Source organism: Struthio camelus, chromosome 7, assembly GCF_040807025.1.
Source record: "Struthio camelus isolate bStrCam1 chromosome 7, bStrCam1.hap1, whole genome shotgun sequence".
Classification (NCBI taxonomy): Eukaryota; Metazoa; Chordata; class Aves; order Struthioniformes; family Struthionidae; genus Struthio; species Struthio camelus.
This window is the reverse complement of record NC_090948.1, coordinates 21,454,027-21,468,728: the sequence shown is the minus strand read 5'-3', so window position 1 is coordinate 21,468,728 and position 14,702 is coordinate 21,454,027. Positions and strand designations below refer to the sequence as shown.

The window sequence follows — 14,702 nt, the reverse complement described above, 5'->3', positions numbered from 1 at the left end:
CTTCTTCGCAATAACTGCGTTGATCTGAACCCCAGACTTTAGCTAGGAAGAGCAATGAGAGATTTCTCTGTTATAGCTATCAACAACCTGTGCAGCTATGAATGATGCAGAGTGACTTTTTGCAAGGGGAGGGAAGGGGGAGAGGAATTTTAGATTGCCTTTTATTCTGCTGCCACTTACCTGGCACGTCACTCCTTTTCCAAGCACTCTAGATAAATCCATATGTTCCACTACAGACATTTAAGAAATTCTATTGTTCAGTGTATGAAGAAACACTTTTTAAATTGCTGACCTGGCTTATGAAACGAGCAGAAAAAAAATAAAACAGAATTGGCTAAATAAGGAATAAAATGTGACCCTGCCTCTGATTTGCTCTCTCTTTTTTTTTTTTTTCACCTGGAGCCTGCTACTTGTTCTGCACTCTTTCGGTATATTGGTCAGTCTATTTTGCAAATCCTTCATGCAAGAAATGCACTAGCTATCCACTCTATCTTTTGATATACTACTTTTGGAGATGGCTACCTGGTGTGCTGCAGAGGCTCTGAGGGGAAATGTTTTAGTGTAAGCCCCCAGATGAGGCAGTCCTTTCCTTCTTCACTGCTTCTCTTTTATCTCCTAGCACCAGATCTGGCCCTCTCTCGGCTCTCTTTCCTCAAGTTATCTTCAGAATTTCTTCCCCAAAACTGGTACTTAAATCTCTCTTCTGTGTGCTCTTTGTCTTTTCTCTTGATGTCTTACAGTGGCATCCAGCCTTCTCTTTTGTTGTGGTAGCTGCAGTGAGGAGCCTGGCTTTCCGATGGGAATTCTGTTGCTTTGAGTAAAACAGGCAGTTGCGTGTGCCTAGAGCCAGCAATGTGTGAAGGGAGGACAGAAGCTGGAACTACATCCTCTGGAGGGGACAGAAGCAAGTGTTGAGTGTGCTCCAACCCAGGAAGTAGAAGCATGGGGTCCTGGGAGAAGAGAGGAGGTCAGTGCTTGGAGCAAGGTACTCTCTGAGATGATGGTCAGCCTGAGATGGAGGTGAACGTGTAGTCCACCTTTGAGGAGACTTTGGGGTTGTATGGTGGCCTTCTAGTCCTGCTAGTAGGCCTGCAAGCTTCAGTGCACCAAGCACTTAACCCTGCCCACCCATTCCAGATGCCATAGGAAGTAACAACAGCTGTGAGGCTCAGCTTCTCTTCCTCTTCTCCCTCCAGCAGAGCATTTGAACCACTAGTTCTTTTGGGGTTGAGACTACAGCCCCTAGCTTCCCTCCCCACCATCACCTGCCCTTTTGCCCCTTCCCAAAGATGTGAGGCTGAGGCAGGTGGACTGCTCAGTCCTCCTTCTTCCCAGTTCCTTTTTGACTTCCTGTATCTCTCCAGTTGGCCAAATCCAGAGAGGAGAAGGGGAAAGAGATAGGGAGAGGAGCCGGTTCCTCGCCAAGAGGAACAGCAGGGAAGAACTTCTGCTGAGCATTAAGCAAACTAATGCCTAAAGTCTGCAGGGCTACATCATGGGTACAGTAAAGTTTCATTTCATAGCCCTGCGTAGTTGAGAGGAACCACTGTGTCTTGGGTCCAGCCACCCACCATGGGGTCAGTGCTTGTAAAACTTAATGCTCTCTAGACATGGAAAATGGCTGAGTTCAGGAGATGTTGGGCTCTAGTGCTCTTACTCTTCTCCATTTTAAAACAAAAGAGTGAAAGCAACAACAAAAATCTAACCAGAAATTGTTCTTAGAAATATGAAGCTAATAAATTTTCTGTCCCATGTCCTAGTGACCTACCCCCTCCGCAGTGACCTAAGTACTGGCCTTCTCCTTCTCTTGTGGTATGTCCAGGAGCCCTAAGTGCTGACTGTGACATGAGAGGTAACTGCCACATGGCAGATCAACAACAACAATTACCTGCTTTGCTCACAGCTTTCCCTCAATGAGAAAGTTAATAGGGATCTTCTGCCTTTCTCCCTTCCTCCTCCGGCCCCCGAGTCAATTTCACATGACTTGTACAAACTTGGCATCTTTAAGAACTTTATGCTTCTGTCACATCTGCTTAAAATCAGCCCATGGATTCAAAAGGCTTTAATTTTTTAGGATACAAGGTTATGGATTATGGATGAGGTTCGACTGCCCGATTGCGTTTTTGATCTGTGGCACTAATTGCTTTGGTGATTTGTATTTAGGAGTCTAATGAAGTTTGGTGAGGTTTTCTGTAAAGTCCCACCTCCCTAGTCTTCTATACAAAGAAATGTAGCTGATGCAGAGTTGTGATCTGGGTGCCGGAGGGCTGGGCTCATCCCTAGAGGAAGCAGACAGGGGATCGAGATCCCAGTTTAGACCTCGTTCCTGCTCTGTCACTCAGAGGGGATAGAGCTTTATTGCATAATTTCTGGCTGTCTGCAAACAGGAAGCAGAGGAAATCCTGTTTGAATGTCTCGGAGGCTTCCCAGACAAGTTTTGCAGACCCAGTAAGATCACAGAGTATAGACTAGGATTTTTTTCTTGTTGTTTAAATTTAAGCTGATCCATGCTCTTTGCTACTAATCCAAACTGAACTTCAGCTCTCTATGATTTGTATCTTTCATCATTGCTACTAATAACCACCTAATTACCTTATGTTAATGCCATGATTTACCAAGGGAGTTTTAAACATTGCTGGTGAAAACAAAGCTGCTATTTATCTTTTTTTATATTGTTTTTCACATGCTTTTGCACTTCTGATGGAACAAAGCAAAAGCTTGTGACATCTGAGAGCTATCCAGAGGAGATCACACATTCGCAAAGATTGCCTTTTACAGTCACCTGTTATCTCCCTGCTGTGTATATAATCCAAAAGGGATACCAAAACCCTAATGACACCAGTGCAGTTAGCACTTGAGGGAATGTGCTTTGATTTTAGACTGCATAAATACGTGTCTGAATCCATCTTGAAAAGGCCTGTGGTCAGCTAGGGCCGTTTTCCCCAAAACATAAGTTAGATAAGTGGGATTAGGATTTCCATCTACTGGGGTAACCTTTGTGGTCTAAACACAGTAATAAATTTAGCATCAGAATCAATGGAGGAAACTTCACGAAGTGAAGTTTCCTCCCACAAGTTCTTCTATGATTGCTGGATGAACCTCTGAACGCAAGGAATTTTGGTTTGAATGACCTCTGAATTTCCAGACCCACAGACCAAGCAGTCACACTTGCTTTCTTGCATTATCTTCAGAGTAGGCCCTGTGGGGAATCCTTTGGAAACCTTCATTCCTCTCTGGTCATTTGTTTATCTAAAGTTCAAAACAAAAGGGCTAGTCACTGCTTCTCCAACTCTACTTTCTGACTACAGTGGTACAAACAAAAGTACAGAAGTGATACTAGGAATGCTACTCACAAATTACTTCTAGACTAGAAGTAAAAGTAATGAACCTACTGAGAGGCAAAACATAGATCTAAAATATAAAGCTTCTATTTCTGGATGACCCACTGCATATTCTTTGGAAAATAAGTTAATTTCTCTCTGCTTCTGTTTCTTTGTATTTAAATAATAATGACATTTGTTTATTCCCACTAGCATAGTTCTGCAGACCCATAGCTGAATGTAAAAGAGTATTAATTACTGCCTTTGTGGTGAAAAGCAAGAGAAATAGACTATCTTCTAGAAATATAGTAGTCTTGTCACTTCTTTATTTTTTATTAGGGACTGAATCATGTTTAAATTGTAAAGTGTATAAAGAAACTGAGTATTAGATTTTCTTGTCAGATTCACAGATAACAATTAAAAATAACCTAAGTTCAAATGTCTTATGGATGAACTTGACAGAGAGGAGAAAAGAGATCATGGGACAAGAAAAATGAAGTAATTGAAATCAGTAATTTCTCACCTTTTATTTCGGTAGCTGCTGTGCCATTTGACCATGCTGTCCACTTATTCCTGTGCTTGCCAATTTCTTGGACTTTGCATATGTAATGTCCTTGATCTGTTTGCTGAAGGCTTAGAATAAGAAATTTGTACATAGTTCCATGTTTTTCTTTAAGAAGATGAAGTCTTTGCTTGTGAAAATGGTGAGTGTAATTTCCATAATACTGGACAGACCCAAACTTAGTCATTTTGATCATCAGGTACTCCTGGGTAGGTGATACAGCGAAGACCCACCGCACAGCCAGCAAATTGTCTGTCTTTCTTTTCTGAGAAATGTGACAGTAAAGGGTAGCATTATCTCCCTCAACGTATCGCACTGTTGGTCCTGGAGAGACTGTCACATTTAAAGCCTCACAAATATCTGCAAAGGAAAGAATAGGGATTGTGAGAATCCTCCATGCCAGCACAAAAGCTCCGTAATCTGTCGCAGCATGCAAGTCCACAGCAGATAAACTGATTGCACGAGCGTACTGTGAAACAATTTAATGAGCTCTTAGAAGTGGACACCTTTTGCCCCTCTGTGAATGGTAAGGATTGTGTAAGGCCCTTCTCCAATGAGTCTGCTCTACTATTCTTTCTCTCTCTAAATAATAAGATAGGACTGAAATGGACATGTCCCTGCTGTCATAGGCCCGACATCACATAATCTTTCCTCAGTCTGAAGAAGCTTCATCTAAAGGTAGCTTGGAGTAACAGAGCCAAGAATGGCTTTGGAAGGCTGTTCCGTGACCCAGTTCTGCTAGTGACTTGAATCCTTCTAAGAATTTCTAGTCTAAATTGTTTTAACAGCCAGTTTATGCCCATTTGTTCCTGTGCCAACTTTACTCTTTAAGTTTAAATAGTGTTTCTCTCTCTGGCACTTGCTTCCAGACTCCATATAGAAAAAAATCATCTGGTCTCTCAGCCTTCATTTTACTGAGTTAAAGAAGCCAAGCTTTGTTAGTCTCCTGTAGTAAATTAGGCTCTCCGCTTCCCCGCTGTTCTTCCTAGGCCTTTTCTGCATTGGTTCCAGTTTGAGTTTTGTTTGTTTGTTTGTTTGTTTTAGTGTGGGTTGCTGGAATTACAGATAGAAATCAGCTCTTCAAAGTCCTGTGAAATGGACATAATACTTCCTAGATTTGACCTTGCCTGATATATCCCAGAATTATGTTGTCCTTTTCTTGATTTTTTTCGTATGGGATTGTATGTTAGTTTATAATTAAATAATATACTTGGGTGTTTTTCCTCCTTTGACATTTGTGGTTCAGTTTCTGGTTTATCAAAGAAATTCTTACTAATCCCTCAAGTGCATGACGTGGCCTTACTAAGTTCCATTCCACTTTTGTTACTTGGTTATTTTTGTTACTCGTTATTTTTCCTACATGCTATCCCAGTCTTAGGCTGACTTGATAAAGTCACCTAACTTCAATGTGCATGCTCACATTTATTTCTTTTCATTAGTGCAAATCATTAGTGCAAACCTTAAATGATACTGTTCCCCAGATGGATCCTTGAAGGATAGTTTTCTCTACTAACCTCCGTATCTCCCCAAAATCAACTCCTTACTTTACAGTTCCCTGTATCATCTGTTTCAAGTAATAGTCTCCTTGTTATAATCCAAGGATTATCTGAAGTCTGGATTAAATCTGTCAGATTAGTCCTTCTGATTAAAATTCAATTTAATCTGACATTATGTGCCTGACAAAATATGACATGAGATTATATTGGGGTAAATGGTTATCCCATTTTTCCATTCATTTATTTATTTTTCTGTTCTGCATCACGAAGCTAGCTTAGACCAGCTGTTTGTCTCTCTGCTTTATTTCTAACAAGAGGCAGTATAGATGAAGGTTGAAAGAAGTCTGTATCTGTGTGTTACAGAAAGATTTTTCTTTCCTGACGTGGTTGATTTATGCTTGACTGATTTTCTGAGGTATGAGAATCAACACTTTTATTTCCTATCTGATGTACCTTAAAGAGTGTTCTTATTAGTCATATCAAAGACTGATCTGTTTTTGACCAATGGTATATTGTGACAATGTGTTCCCTAAATTACTTGTAATGTGTAATCTACCAGTTTCCTGGCATGCACTAGACAGAACCATATTTCAATAGTGACCAAGCACTCCCCACAGTACACTCTGCAAAGCATGAAATGCCATCTAAAATGTGAATATTAAGCTTCCTGTTATATGAATATACTGTGCTCAAATACTAATGAGAATTACAAATCTGGGAGAATGGATTTTCATTTCTGGACACTTTTCCAGTACATAAGCTAGGAACATGTTAACGAAGAGGATGAGCATTTTGGCAGAAACTCTTGTCTGACATCAGCTCCTGAAACACAAACATATACTTATCTTCAAAATAAGCAAGAAGTATTTCCATGTATTTCTGAAGGAGTATTGGAGGAAGAGGTGCTAGTTTTATGGCTCCAGTGAAGCTGTGAAATGGAGTGATAAATTGCATCACTTTACTTAAGTCTATTAATTTAAAGAAGTTACATTGCAGTTTTTTGAGAGAAGAACCCTCTAAAATGAATGGTATAATAATTATTTTGGATCACTTCAACAGAAAGCTCTACTCATTGGTGTACTTTTTCTAAGTAGTCACTATTTTTTCTTTATGAAGGAGAAAATGAAATATGTTGTATGAGGAATGATTTTCTTTTTAAAATTTCTTTAAGAAAACACCAGTAGGAGTGGGAGATTATTGATGTAATTATCTGTGCGTGGTGTGTGTTTATGTGTACAATTCATGTGAGTCCCAAAGCAGAAGATCATTCTGGATTGTAGAAAGCACATAAGTAGAACAGGATGTTGAAATTAAAAGTTAAGGCAGAATATCACCATAAGCTTTTCAGCCCTGAGACTTCAGTTATTACTTGCTGGAGTTACATGACCTTGGTGATTTACAGGCAGATGTGAAGATAAGGTGGCTGCTTCTGCCATCAAAATAAGATTAAATTTTGAAGTTGTACTGGTCAGAAAATAAGAAATAAATTTCATTAAGGATTTCAAAACTTTTGGGATTCTCATGGGTTTATTTTTATTACAAATGTTTAATAAATCATTTATAAACATGCTGTTTGGGTAAATGAAAAACAAGTTTTTTCTGCTGAAATTCTGACATATCATGAAAACTTTTAAGAAAAACAATTATGTCATTTTTCTGACATGCAAACTTCTTGTTTGAAAAAGCTGGCTAGGACTGATAGTGGAATAGTATCCCAAAATAAAAGGCAAAAGCACCATTGCTTAATTCAAATCTAGGCAGAACATAGTGCCAAAAAGTACATAAGAGAATGTACAGAGGAGTTCAGACACGTTGGTGTTGGAAGCCTCTGCAAGACGATAGACAGCACGGTTTGTGGAGCATCTGATCCCTTGTGAGTTGTTTACACTTTATATAAACATTGGTATCTTATACCTAGGACTTCTGCTTTTCTTCTGGGGATGTGCCCTTTTGTAAGGAAATGCCAAATTCTGCATCCTTCATGTAGGGAAGCCAATTTACTCCAGAGGGCCAGTTGCTTGAAGGTCTGACTGATCAGGAGAATCACATGTGCTTATCTTCCTTCTGTGGCTCCGATCGGTGCAGCTGTATGAGTGCAGCTTTGGCTATTTCCTAATTCTTTTACCATGATCTCATCTCATCTTATGCTGAGCAGGGTTGGGGTGATGCTTTATATAAAACACAAAAACGGTGTCCATTTGACTCTATCCTCCCACTACTGCCATTGGAGCACTAACAGTGGTGGCTGGTTGGAGGAACAGGTCATCTACCTCTTATGTGGAAAGGAAGAGCCTCATTGAGGGTTCCTGGACACTAGTGGAAATGTTTCTTCTGTCTTTAGCTGCCTTTGGCTCAGCCCCAGCATGAGGTTTAATCATGTAATGGGCTCCTTGCCAAGAGAGGAGACTCCTCCACAACTTGAGAACAGGCTTATGTGCCAATACAGCACTGAATTTCTAGACTTCAGAATAGTGCCTCAAGCAAGGAATCACTGTTTTTATTCTCCTGCCTTCCTAGGATAGCATAGATGACGTTGCAACTCAGGTGGAGCTCACCACAAGAGTTTAGTCTTGCTTCTGCTTGAAAATGGAAGCTATTTATAGAGAAGGGGAGGAGAGTGAGTCAAAGACTTGAGGATTCCTTTGCCGTGTGCTTAATCATCAAACATGTGTGTCTCTTGTATTTGCAACCAACTCATGTAATTGCCCCCATTGCAGTGTTTTAGCTGTTTTGTTTCTTTGGTACCTGCCATGCTGTTGGGAGACAGGGAGGGGTATCAGTTGAAATGCTAAAACTAAACCCTGTTTTAAAAATCCTATTGTGAAAATAGTCTACTTCTGCTTATACTGGTTCAATTCTATGTATTAGCTAAGTCTGGACCTTGTTGTCTGCCATGTTACATTGCAGAACAGTTTCATTGCAACTGTCAGGAGTTAAAGCATTACACTTTCAGCAGCTGGAAACCTGTCCGTGCCAGGGCTATCCCAACCGTCTGTGCTGGAACAGCAGCAGTTACCCAGTAGTTATCACTGGGTCCTTAGGTCCAGCTGGAAGTTTTCGGGTGGTTGTGTTCATGTGCATGAACCCCAGCTATTTCATTGGAAATACACACATGAGGAGTTGCTGTTGTGCACTGCTGCTTACAGTTTGGCTTTACGATTATAGGCCCCTCTTCCTTCCTTCATGGGTACTGTCAGGCAGGCTTTTGGGTTGCAGAAAGAGAGGACTTTTTTTCTCAGCCCCTGCTGGGATAGCTAAGGGATGGGAGAGGCGTGTCATCAGCATAGTTATCTTCTTATCTTGGATTTGCATATCCAGAAGCATATGGGGTGGGTTTTATCTGTGTGTAGTTTGTTCTGTGAAACAGTGTTACTGTCATAGCCTGCCTAATTTTGACTTCTCAGCAGTTAAAAAGTAAGAAGAGCAGATGAGCCAGGAAGAAGCAAAGCCCTTTGTTTAAATGAAAATAATTAGGAGCTGGCTAGAAAGATCACCAAAGGCAGCCAGCTGTTTTCAGCTGAACGAATGCGTCTGCAGCTTTTACAAGTCAGAGGCTCCTTCTCTGAGAAAGCTATGTTTATTGAAGATGGACTTGAACCAGACCTTTGCCTACACCTCCTGCCCTTTGATGAAGAGAGACAGATCCAATTCTTCTATTAGCCTGGAACGAGCAGGCACCCCCACCCCCCCGACCCTCACTGTGCCTTGACGTTCAGATCTGGACTCTGTCCGTTTTTCAGCTGCAGAACACAATGTGGCCGATAGACCTTTGCTATTTTGGAAGCGTAAAGGTCTTAAGGGATTTTTTTGCAGGTAACCTAGGGGCTCGATTTCCACAGGATGCCTATGGGATCTAGGCGCCCGTAAATAAATTATGCTCAATCCCACTTTGCCTCAACTTTGCCAGCAGTTGCACGGAGCAGCTAAGCGTTGTCCCACCGGGTGAAGGAGGGACGTGGAGGAAACGTTTCCACAAACGGCTGAAGGGGAAGGTGCGTTTGACAGCGCGGCTGTGCGTCGGGTCGCTGTGCACAGACGCCGCTGACACGGCTCGGGCCCGGCGGGGCGGGAGCGGCGGGTCGCTGCGCGGGCGCGGCGCAGCCCCGGAGCCCCGGCCCGCCGCGAGCGCGGAGCCCTGCGGAGCCCGGGCGGCCGCCGGGGCCGGGCCGCGCCTCCCCCCGCCCGCCCTGCGCGGCGGCGGAGGGATGGGGGAGAGCGGCCCCGACCCTGCTCCGAGGCGGGGCGCCGAGCGGCGGGTTGCAGCCTGGGAGGGAGGCGGGCTCCGCGCCCCGGGGGTCGCGGGGAGCCGGCGGCGGGCGGGCGCAGCCAGCCAAAGCGGCGCGTTGCAATGCGCGGGGGAAAGGGAAGGGGAAGCAGGGCCGCCCGGCGGCCGGGACGGGGCAGCCCGCTGCGCGCCCCGCGCCGCCGCTTACCTGGGGCCGGGGCCGTGGCCAGGAGGGCGGCCAGCGCCGCGGCCAGGAGGCGCATGGCCCGGGGGGTCCCGTCCCGTCCCGTCCCGTCCCGTCCCTCTGCCGAGCTGCCTCCGTCCTCTCCTCCCCCGGCCTCTCTCCTCCTCCCGCCTGATCCTCCCTTCTCCCCTCGCCTTTCATCTCCTCCCCTTTCTCCTCCTTTTTTTTTTCCGCTCTCTTCCTTCCCTCCCTGCTCTTCCCACCGTCCTGCCCCCTCTTCTGTTCTCCTCCTCTTTTTCTCGCCTTCTTCCCCTTTCTTTTCTCTTCGCTGTGCTCAGGCCTGTGGCCCGTTCTCCGGAGAGGGCCCAGGCAGCTCTGCCGCCTGTAGCTGCTCTGTCTGTAGCTGCTCTAACTCCCCCTGTGCACCGCACATGCTGCCCAGAGGACAGCGGTCTGTGAGGATCGTAAGGCGATGCTCCCCCGCTGTAGGCATGGAAAGGCCCTTTGTGGATGATAGAGAGCCCTGCAGCCACGGCTGGCTGGTCCAGATGGTGGGACAGAAAGGCTGTGTCACGCTTCCCTCCCCTTTCCTCGAGACGTTTGAAATTTGGCAGGCCCTCATGCCCATTCCCCTCATCCCACTCCTTAACTGAAGCAAGATTGCCATTTCCATGCAGTTTTAGTTAACAACTACCTCCATTTCTATGGGCCCTCCTGGAAGCAGCCTGGGCACAAGGAGGCAGGAGTGACCCCTCGGCAGTCGTAGGGATGGATGCTGCAGGCTATTCAGGCGCTTGTGCTGGGACATTACACGCAGTACTCTGGTGTTGGGAGTACACTGTGGCTTCACAACTACTGGCCACCGGCAGTCACCCTCTTTAAAAAATCCTAAATTAATTGATACAGCAGCTTAAGTGCATCACCCCAAGGCTACTGTGTTTATTTAGCTGAATGATGCTAGGTTTCTAAGCTAGAAGGGACTGTTCAGTCTAACTCCTGCATGAAGATTCTCTAAGGGCACCCACGTATGAATGTGCTGCTAGACTCCTTTGTACTGTTTCTGCCGTCATGCCATCCAGCTGTTGGGTATCTCTATGCCAGGTAAGACAGTGATAGCGGTAGTGGAAAATGGTGTATCCTTGCACCAGCCTCTTCAATGTGCAGTCTGCTAACCCAGCTTAACTTCAGCGAGGATGGCAGTCACAGTGCATGGGTTACAGTGATACCTCAGGGTGGTAACAATCTTAAAACAGTGGCAACAAGTTTGTTAAAGCTTGCTGGCCAGCACCACCTTGACTGGGTGACAGAGGGTGAGAGTTAACCAAATTGGCTTTGCTGTGAAGGTCTTGATGGGGAGTCTGCCGCCACAAGGTGCGGTGCTGTGCTGTACAGGGAAGACCAAGGAGTTGCAGTGCTGCTTTCCTCTGAGGAGCTGGTACTCACCTGCAGCAGGCACCTCTTCCAAAGGGAAAGACATTGGTTTTACACCCTTTTTCAGTTTCCTTCTAAAATGGATGAGGAAGTTTTAGTGGTGGACCGGTAGTTTAAGAGCTCCAGCTGCCTTAAGGGGGAGACCAAAATCCTTAGTCACAGCTCTAGGAGCCTGGGCTGCTTAGGTGCAGGTTGCTGCTGGACAGGTGTTGGGGAGACTTGAATTGCTGAATTACTGTGCTGTGCTGTGGCTGAAGATGGGACCATAATCACCACTTTACTAACCCTCCTAGTTCAGCACTGTCATCCTGTGGGGTTTCTGAACACTGCCTCTCCACAGCAGAAGGGGTTCAGCTAAGATTTCATTTGGGGAAGGAGGATAGTCATACCTGCCAGTCTACTGCTACCCTTCCCCTTTGCTCCTCCTGGAGTTTGTCATTTGAGACCCCCCAATCTCCAGAGACATAGGCTTAAAGCTTTTACTGACAGTTACGTGTAATTATTCTTGATTTTAGTATCCATCTTGCCTGAAGTGTGGATGATACAAATTCATTGGCATTCCTGCTTCCCTAGATAGGGCAATTAGTATCATCTAGCTGCTCCATGCCTCTCCCAGTAGTCCATGAGGCAAGATAATACATGTGTGCTTTTATGAGTCGCAGAAAATTTAGCACATCGTTAGTCTGATCCTTATGAAACTGAGCACTGCCATTGATAGACAAGGATGGGAACAAAGGTGCTCCGCACAGGACCTCATGACTGCATGGTTTGTTTGGGCCGTTGTGCAGTTCTTTTATTTCAGGGACAGTGTCAGTAGGGCAAACAAACATTCCTGGTAAGATAATTAGGGGTCTGTATTATGCATAGAACAATTAACAGACCTGTTGTTAAAAGTAATGCCTGGGGAGCTAATTAAGATCTGCAGATCCAAACCTCCCCCTTTTACCTAGCAAAGGAATATCCTATCAAACAGCTAAGCTAATTAGAAGAAATAAAAGAGAAATCTACAAAAAAGTGTACCAACATTTATTAAATTTGATGGTCCTGGTGGAAGCTCTAGCTCAGGAAATCCTTGAGCTGGTTGAGAGGTAAACCAAGGATGACTGTTTTTGCAATGCTCTTTTCCAAAGTATTTGCTGCAGGCAACTGTTGCAGAAAAGATATTCAGCTGGATGGACTTTTTAGCCCTTCTTACATAATTCTGTTAGGTCCAGTCATGCCTCACCTCGTGTCTTTCTTATGAATTCCTTCAGTCTACTAATCTTTAAATGGTATGCACAAAATACTGATGTAAAGATACCAATAAAGACCATCTTGGGTGAGTGTCTGGGCCCTATAGAGCTTAAAGATGCTCCACGAGAAACAGTATTAACATTTGTGTCTTTGCAGCCACTCTAGTTACTGGTGACATTATCAATTCCTTTAATTGCATTGTGCACCCTAGTGAGTTTGGGGACAAAGCTTGAGCAATTGATGGAGAGGCTTAATACGATGTTTTTGCCTGTGATAGGAGAGTACAGTCAGTGGCCCAGGTGGACTGCTCCAGTCTTATATGCCTACGAATTTAGTGAGAAACTGTTCTTCCTGTTCTGCAGCTTGTGATCTCTGTACCTGTGACAGTTTTCTGTTTGTTGTGGGCTCTCTGTTTCCTATAAAATTATTCAGTTGGTTTCTACCCTGATGAGAATACCTTCATTAACATAAGAATATGAAAAATGCTCCTAATTTTTAAAGGGTCATTTATTTTAAATTTCAGAAAGTGGTTTTAAAAGTGCTTTAGGCTGAAATTCTTTTAGATCTGTCACTAAATAAATAAGCTCAGGTGACACTATCCTTTTAGATTTTTCTCTGTGCACAGCTAGGAGCAGAACCTGTGAGCTTCTGTGCACAGGCCTCTCCCTTGCCGCTGACCTCTTTTGCCAGCTGCATTTGTTATGCAGCTAAAGTATCTGAATAATTCTATATTTTGCCAGTGTTTGGGGAAATCCTGATGGACCAGACTGCACTAGTCAGGCTAGTGAGCTGGGGAGAAGCACATACTGCTGACCTCCCAGATTTGCTGCTGAGCTGTTGGATGATTTTATGCAAATCAGTTCCAAGCTCTGTGCTGCAGCTGGGTGATCTATAAACTTCCTTTGTGCCTGGATTGGCAGGGTTTGCTAGTGAGCCTGGAACTTCAGCAACCTGGATGAAAGGTTGCAATTATGTTTTGCATTATTTCACTGTTGAAATTGCTCCCTCCTTCATTTGTAGCGGTGGAGACTTGTCTGCTTTTTTAAAATGTTTATCCCACTTTGTCCGTTCCTCTTACCTGAGATGGTCACGGTTTGTCCGTGCGCCAAAAATCCTAGAAGCCCAAATGAGCGGGCAGTACAGTTCTTTTTTCTCTTTCCCCCACAGGCCAGTCTCATGGCTCTGTAAGGCAGTGCGGCTCCCTTAGCTTACGCACACAAGCCAAGTGTCTGACCCGCAGGATATGGCTTTCGCAGCTTTAGCAGCACCTATGTGGCCTTGCTTCCTGTCAGGACGGGTCTGCTCCAACATGGAAAGTGCCTACTCAGCACTCCTCAGTGCAGCTGACACAGCTCAGACAGCCTTTTCACGCAGAGTTTGGAGCCCCTCACTCCCTGTTACGGCAAATCCCTTTTGCCTCTCTGCAAAGGCATATCTGTGAGGAGAGGTAACCACAGCCTCTTGGCGGTCACGTCCTCCCTCCCCAGCTGTTATTCTTAACCTGTCTTCTGTTGAGAGGTCTTACTAACACCTTCAAATCTGTGTCCAAAAACTTCTGAAGGTTTGCTGTGAGCAGAATTATCCTTATAACAACATTGCAATACAGTGGGAGGACAGAGTAACTTCTGCTACAGCTCAAATGGGGTGTTTTGGCTGCACTGTAGCACTGGGAGAAATGGCTCTGTGAGGCTGCAGCTCTCACTGAAAGACTGAGTAAGAGGGCTGATTGCTTTTTTCATATGTGGAACACTGCTATGGAGAGCTGTGCTTGTTCACAGTGATGAGTGGGAGATTGCTACCTGTCTGCAGCAATAAGCTGTCTCTCTTTGAACTTCTGTTCTTCACCTGGACAGATCGGGACAGCTACAGCTTGTCTCCACACCTCATTGAGATAGAGTACAGAGATGCCACTTGCCTACCTGAACCTTGTCATGGAGACAAGTATGGCCAGATTTTCTTAAGAATCCAGTGGCTGGTAGCTCCCATGGCCAAGGGAATCCTAATTATAAACCAATGTTTAGTGATTAGAGATAGCTAAAATCCCAACTGATACAGTGTTGCCAAGCATAGAATAAATTTGGTTCTATACTCAGATTTTCCTATACCTTGAATGGGCCAAATTAACATTGAACTATAACAGTCTAGAACTTCTGAATGATATGGCTTGGAATAAAGATTTACCCTGGTATTTTTCCCTGAACACTTTGTGGACTGGTGTGTGGGAAAGACTGTTTTGTTGATTCAGCCTTAC

At 44.4% G+C, this 14,702-nt stretch overlaps 2 protein-coding genes across 2 annotated transcripts in view; one reads left to right on the top strand and one right to left on the bottom strand.

The window, feature by feature from the left end:
• VSTM4 (V-set and transmembrane domain containing 4) overlaps positions 1-9,949 on the bottom strand; it is a 57,316-nt gene extending 47,367 nt beyond the window's left edge. The window contains exons 1-2 of the mRNA XM_068950198.1: positions 9,812-9,949; positions 3,844-4,242 (exon numbers count right to left, since the gene is read on the bottom strand). Of these exons, the coding sequence (XP_068806299.1) occupies positions 3,844-4,242; positions 9,812-9,866 (454 nt within the window). The 5' untranslated portion in view covers positions 9,867-9,949. The remainder of the gene's footprint in view (positions 1-3,843; positions 4,243-9,811) is intronic.
• The window catches only part of C7H10orf71 (chromosome 7 C10orf71 homolog), a 128,264-nt gene that overhangs the window by 19,995 nt on the left and 93,567 nt on the right, over positions 1-14,702 (top strand). The gene's annotated exons all lie outside the window — the stretch shown is intronic.